This window comes from Passer montanus, unplaced genomic scaffold, assembly GCF_014805655.1.
Source record: "Passer montanus isolate IOZ18808 unplaced genomic scaffold, ASM1480565v1 scaffold15, whole genome shotgun sequence".
Lineage (NCBI taxonomy): Eukaryota > Metazoa > Chordata > Aves > Passeriformes > Passeridae > Passer > Passer montanus.
Genome location: NW_024362051.1, coordinates 8630008 through 8636042, shown reverse-complemented (window position 1 = coordinate 8636042; position 6035 = coordinate 8630008). Strand labels below are relative to the sequence as shown.

The 6035-nt window shown below is 53.2% G+C and overlaps 1 protein-coding gene across 1 annotated transcript in view; it reads left to right on the top strand.

Annotated features, from left to right (window-relative positions):
* The window catches only part of RPS14 (ribosomal protein S14), a 3065-nt gene extending 397 nt beyond the window's left edge, over positions 1-2668 (top strand). Inside the window, exons 2-5 of the mRNA XM_039701649.1 lie at positions 1013-1163; positions 1514-1675; positions 1851-1927; positions 2558-2668. Of these exons, the coding sequence (XP_039557583.1) occupies positions 1015-1163; positions 1514-1675; positions 1851-1927; positions 2558-2625 (456 nt within the window). The 5' untranslated portion in view covers positions 1013-1014 and the 3' untranslated portion in view covers positions 2626-2668. The remainder of the gene's footprint in view (positions 1-1012; positions 1164-1513; positions 1676-1850; positions 1928-2557) is intronic.
* The last annotated feature ends 3367 nt before the right edge of the window (positions 2669-6035 follow it).

Genomic DNA, 6035 nt, shown 5'->3' with positions numbered 1-6035 from the left:
CGGGGCCGCGGGCCGCGGGAGCCGCGGGCTGGAGTAGCCGAGCGCCCGGCTGGGGCTGCTGGGCCCCGGGCCGGCCCTGCCGCGGGCCCTGAGCGGTCGGGGCTGCGGTGAAACGCGGCGCGTTCGGAGCTCGGAGCGCGATGCGGGCGGTACAGCGTGTGCTGCGTGTTCCGCGTCGGCCTCGCTGGGCTGGGAGAGCGAGTGGAGCCCGTGCGCCATGGATGTGTCGGGGAAGGGATGTGTGCTGTGGAAGTGGCCGCGCAGACACTGATGTAAATCGATGTTACGGTGCTCGGGGCAGTTGGTGGAGAGCGCACGGCCAGGGTGATCGTGGTTGTGTTGGGGTTGGGTGCCTCGGTGCAGTGCCGGACATTCCCTTGTGCAGGGCCCCGGCTGTAGCAGGAGTTGGGCAGGAGAGGGCAATAGGGAACCGTGCCCTGTTTCTGTGCTTGGGAGCGGATGCGCAGGATCCCCGGCCATCAAACCGAGCACAGCCGAGTGCTGCCCCTGCTGTCTGCCATCACTGGGTGCGGGCTTCGGGGGCAGGAGACTTAGCTGGGCTAGTCCCAAGGATGTGGTTGGAAGACCAATAATATGGAAAAACCCAAGCTGATACTTAAAAGATCTGCATACTTAGGGCTTACTGGCAATAGTGAGTCTTTGTAATTGGTGTTTTCTTTCCATAAACCCACATAAACAAGGGAAATGCTCAGCATTGCTGTTATCAAGGAAATGAGCTCCCTTGTGCACTGCTGTGGTGGGACTTGGAGACATCAGCTGCCATGAAGTGCAGCAGGAGAGATTTCACTAAACAGCTGTGGGTGATGACCTGTGTGCCAGGATACAGCAAAGCTGGGAATTAGGGGGTTTATAAGAAAAGGACCTGTGTTTTGCCAGTGGTAACTCATTTTTTCTTGCTTGGTAAAAGGTTGAAACAGCAGGAATTTAATAAAATTCTTTAACAATTCTGAGAAACTACCAATGCTCATACATCTCTTTTGTTGTTGTTCAGAAATGGCTCCTCGTAAGGGCAAGGAGAAGAAGGAAGAGCAGGTCATCAGCTTGGGACCCCAGGTTGCTGAAGGAGAGAATGTGTTTGGGGTCTGCCACATCTTTGCCTCCTTCAATGACACTTTTGTCCACGTGACCGATCTGTCTGGCAAGTGAGTATGGGACAGGCATCACCTCGCTGCACACCCAGCTCCTTCGGGTGTGAAAGCAGAAACTGGGTTTGGCAGGAGGTTCCACCAAATCCTTGCGTTTCTGCTGAGCTTCGTGCATGGTGCATGTACATGAACTGGGGGGCTTGTGAGCTCTTCTGATCGACATGTGTTCAGGGTACTGTGTGGCTGACGCTTCGTGCATGGTGCATGTACATGAACTGGGGGGCTTGTGAGCTCTTCTGATCGAGGTGGTGTTCAGGGTACTGTGTGGCTGATTGGGAGTAACAGGTTCTTGCCTGGGGGAAGAGCAAGGAATGGCTTTCTTTTACCATCATCTTTTCCTTCTGTAGGGAAACCATCTGCCGCGTGACCGGTGGCATGAAGGTGAAGGCAGACAGAGATGAGTCCTCTCCCTACGCAGCCATGCTGGCAGCCCAGGACGTTGCCCAGAGGTGCAAGGAGCTGGGCATCACTGCCCTGCACATCAAGCTGCGTGCAACTGGGGGCAACAGGTACAGCAGGAGGGCTGGGCACTGGTGGGGACATGGCTGTGGGGGCTGAGGGTGAATGGGTGTGGAACACAAGGTTTGGCCTGGGGAAAGTGTGGCTTTCATGTTCCTGGCTGTTTGTAAACTGTGTTCAGCTTCTGGGTCATTAAAGGGGTTGTTGGTTCTGGCTCTCCTCCAGGACCAAGACTCCTGGACCTGGTGCCCAGTCAGCCCTGAGAGCTCTGGCCCGCTCTGGAATGAAGATCGGCCGCATTGGTGAGTGAGGAAGGAAGGGATTGTTTAGTGAAATGAGCTTTGTAGGCATCTGTGCTGCTTGATCTTAACTTTGGGATTTTCTCCATGGCCAGTTAGATGGCACCAGTGAAAGGATTCCATGTAAACAGATTCTTAAATTGACCAGTAGGTGGTGAGAGCAGCACTCGGAACTCAGGTTTCTGTGTGCAGGGCAAACCCCAGCTTGCAGCAGGATGCTGCTGCTCCTCTGATGTCATCTGGCTGTTCTGTCACCTAAAAATACCTTGTTGGTCTCGGTGATTCAGTAATAATGGAGTTCTCCAGCTGTAGGGAGAGTCCTGAACTTTGTGGGGAAGTCACAAGATGCACTGGTGGTGGTTGTGCTGAAAATTCTTCGAACATCCTGTGTTTCTTTTGAATTCATTTGGCTGCTTGATTTAAGTGGGATGGGAGATGGGAATTTTTGCTTGCAGAGTGTTAAAGCCCTGGGTACCCAGCCTGTGGCAAGTTCCCAAATACCTTCACAGAGAATTCCCTCTGCACACGTGCAGCTCCTGTGGTGTCCAGGTGCTGAGGTGTTGGGTGATGGTTGTGCCCAGGTTTCTAGGGTGCCTCTGGGGGGTAACTGTGCTCTGGATTTTCTCCCTGCAGAGGATGTCACCCCCATCCCCTCCGACAGCACTCGCAGGAAGGGTGGTCGCCGTGGACGTCGTCTGTAACCAGTGCAGCACCTTCTGTTATTAAAGCTCTCTTAAACCTCGGTTTAGCTCTGTGTTTTCTTACTGGGGTGTGCTCAGGAGCCAAGGGCCTTCAGTTCATTCCATCCACAGATGGTTTGTGCTCTGGAGCCGGGCCTCTGGCTTGGGGGGGAACCAGGCTGGTTGATCCAAAGCCACAGGGGTCTTGGGCTTCATACAGTAAAAGCTGCTTTTAAAATGAGTCACGACCTCTTGTATCTCCTGGGAAACAAAGCTGGGCTGGGAATGAGCAACTGCTGCTGGGCTTTCTGCAAAATGTTGCTTAATGCATCACTTCCCCTTTCTGTGGAAAAAGTCCTCTCTCTGGATATCTGTTCCTAAGCCAGCATTTCCCTTGGCCCAGCCATAGTGTTTTATTTGTTGTTTTATATGTGGCCATGGAAAATGTTAGAATAAACTTCCCTTACTGTCTTAAACATGCACCATTTGCCATTCAGATCACTGTTTTCCTGTACTTAAAGTGGTGGTTGAAGTCCTTCTGGAGAAAGTGCCAAAAATGTGAAACCAGAAGCAGCTCAGCCAACACGGAGCTGAAGGAGGAGGCAGGACAGAGGAGAGAGCAGGGAATGGGACACTGTTACCAATTTTTGATAGGCTTTGATGGTTTTTGATAGGCTTTGCATGCAGTGAAAGCTGTTGCTGTTCTCCTTAGCCACGCAGGCACAGGGCGGGGTTTTCCTCCAAGGAATGGTGGGTGATTAAAAGGGCTCTAGTAAACAGGAGTGGGCCATGGCACAGTAGTGCAAGCAGGCAGGGTGGCAGGTTTCCTTCTGCTAGTGGGTTTTTAGTTTGTTGCAGTTTTGTTGGTTGGTTTTGGGGTTTTTTTGTTTTTTGTTAGTAATGTTTTTTACACCATGAAAAGCCACAGTTAGTACAAGATTGGATGTGGTACTCAGTGCCATGGTTTAGTTGAGGTGTTAGGGCTGGGTTGGACTCGATTATCTTAAAGGTCTCTTCCAGCCTAGGGATTCTGTGTGCTGCACCTGAGTTACTCTGTCCCAGGGGACATAATGGCTGTTTCATGGAGCACATCTGGGGAGAGCTCTACAGCAGAAATCCAAAACAGGACCTTTGCTGCAGCAAAAACTCAGCAGACTTGGTGCAGGGGGAGATGTTTCCACTCACTCGCTCTGCTGCCCACCCTGGTCCAGGCTGGTTCAGCCCTGCTGGTTTATACACCGGATGCAGAAAGGGGAAGGTGTCTGCTCCACAGGAAGGTGGATTTACTCTATTAACCCTTAATCCTTAGAAGCTGGAGCTGTGCAGGTGCACACAGGGCTGGCTGAGCTGAGTCACTGTGCACCCAGCCTGTGCCACGTGCTGCCCTGGCAGTGCTATGCCATGGAAAGCTGGTGCCTGGGCTCACTGCACAATTAAAGGTAAAAATTGCTTTGATTTCTCAGCCGACCTGATGTCTTTAAAGCAGCTTCCTGTGTTGATGCATAACCCCAAAGAGGAAATGATGAATGAAGAAGAGAAACCGAAGCCCCAGCAAAGGGCAGCTTCCTGGCCCATGTCCTGGGGCTTTCTGGAGGGAAAGGCCCTCCTGTCAGAGGGACATGGATGGGTCTCCTGGCTCTTGACAGTCCTTGGCCTGACCCACCTGGCTTGTCTTGAGTGACTCAGTGAGGAGCTGAATCACCTGCACCCCCTGTAGCTGTCGCTGGGTGATGGCTTCTGGGCTGTGTGAGTGGGGGGACGCTCTGCTTGCCCACCCTGTGTCACCCCAGCAGGGATGCTCATCCTGTGGACGGCAGCAGGGGCTGTGCTTCTGTGCTCCCTCCCCAGACACAGTCAGTGGCCACTGGTGAGCCCTGTGCTCAGCCTTTCTCCTCAGGTTTGCCCAGGGCTGATCCTGTGCTGCTGAGGGTGTCACCTCAGGGTCGGTGGAAATGTGTGTCTGTTCCCCAAACCTTTGTGTAGGGTCTGGAGGCTGAGAGACAAAGCCCAGCTGGAGATGAATGTCTTTCTGTGAATGCCCACTGGGTTATTACACCTCACTGCCTGAAATAATTGCTCTGCGGGCCTGGTCCTCATCAGAGTCATGAAATCACTCCTTGCTCCAGATGGTTTTTTTTCCCCAAAAAATACTTTATGAGTTTTTGATGGGTAGCACCAAATACAAAGCCTTGGGGTAACAGGGTGGTGACAATTCATTGCCAGCCTCAGGCAATGGGAGAGTGAGGAAGGATCAGACAGGATGAAAGCTGCTCTCTGAAAAGTGTCTTCTTCTTCCCTGGAAAATCAATTCACAGACTGAGAGGATGTCACAGCCCTGGGCAGAAAGCTGTGTATGAAGCACTGAAGAGCTGACTGGAAATGTCTGTGTGTGGAGCAGGGGCTGACTTGGGGCTGGCATTGCTCCTCCAGGCTGGGGCTGGAGGGGCTCAGCCTGCCTGGGAAGGGGCTGTTCCCCACCCCCAGCTTATCACCCACGGTTGTGGTTTGCACAGCTCCATGGAATCGCTGGGGTTTCGTTGTGAAGTTCCTGTTCAGATTTTCTCTGGTTCCCCTTGTGGCTGAGGCTGCTCACGGAATGCACCAGGAGCGTGCCTCAAGGCAGGGATTGTGGCCCAAAAATGAGCTGAGTGGGGCTGGGGCTGTGAGAAAAACCTGTGTGTTCCCCGAAAGTCCCAGTGCCCATGGGGGGAGAGGCAAAAAATGTATGGAAGGCTTTTGTGTTCCTTCTTTTTCCCTTCCTTTTTTCTTCCCCTTTTTTTACTTCTCTTTCTTCCCTTTTCTCTCAATCTCCTCTCCCTTTTTATTTTCTTTTCAAACCCCTCTGACAGTTTCTAAACACAGCTTTGTTACAGGCCTGGGGTGAGGCTGATGGACACCCTGGGCTGGTGCTGTGTGAGCCCCTGGGTGCCCAGGCCTTTCTCAGCTGGGTTGCAGGGTAGGGACCTGGCTCCAGGCACCGAAACCCTGTGTGGGGCTGAGTTTCCCACCTGGAAAGCAGGAGAATCATCCCACCACATTTTCTCCAGGAACAGCATCTGCCAGGAGCCCCCACTCTACCCCTGTGAGCGCTTTGAAACGATCCCTTTGTGTGCTCTCCCAGGGCTGTCCTGCCAGCTGGGAGCCTCGGGACTGAATCGGGAAATGAAATGGAGTCGCTGAAACCTGTCCCTGCTCGCCCCAGGGGGTTTGCCAGGTAACTCTGGTGTCTGGTTAGGTGGGGTTAGGTGGGACTTTCAACTCCACATTTGCAGTTTCACTTTTGGCTGAGCTCTGGCCGTGGTCGTGCTGAGTCCTGACGCTGGAGCCAGCTTGGTGCTGGGGTCAGTGTGACCCTTGGCCCAGCGTGGACAGGGGGGTCTGTTACCCCTGGGCTGCTCTGGGACGTTGTGTAACACCTCAAAAACCAGCAT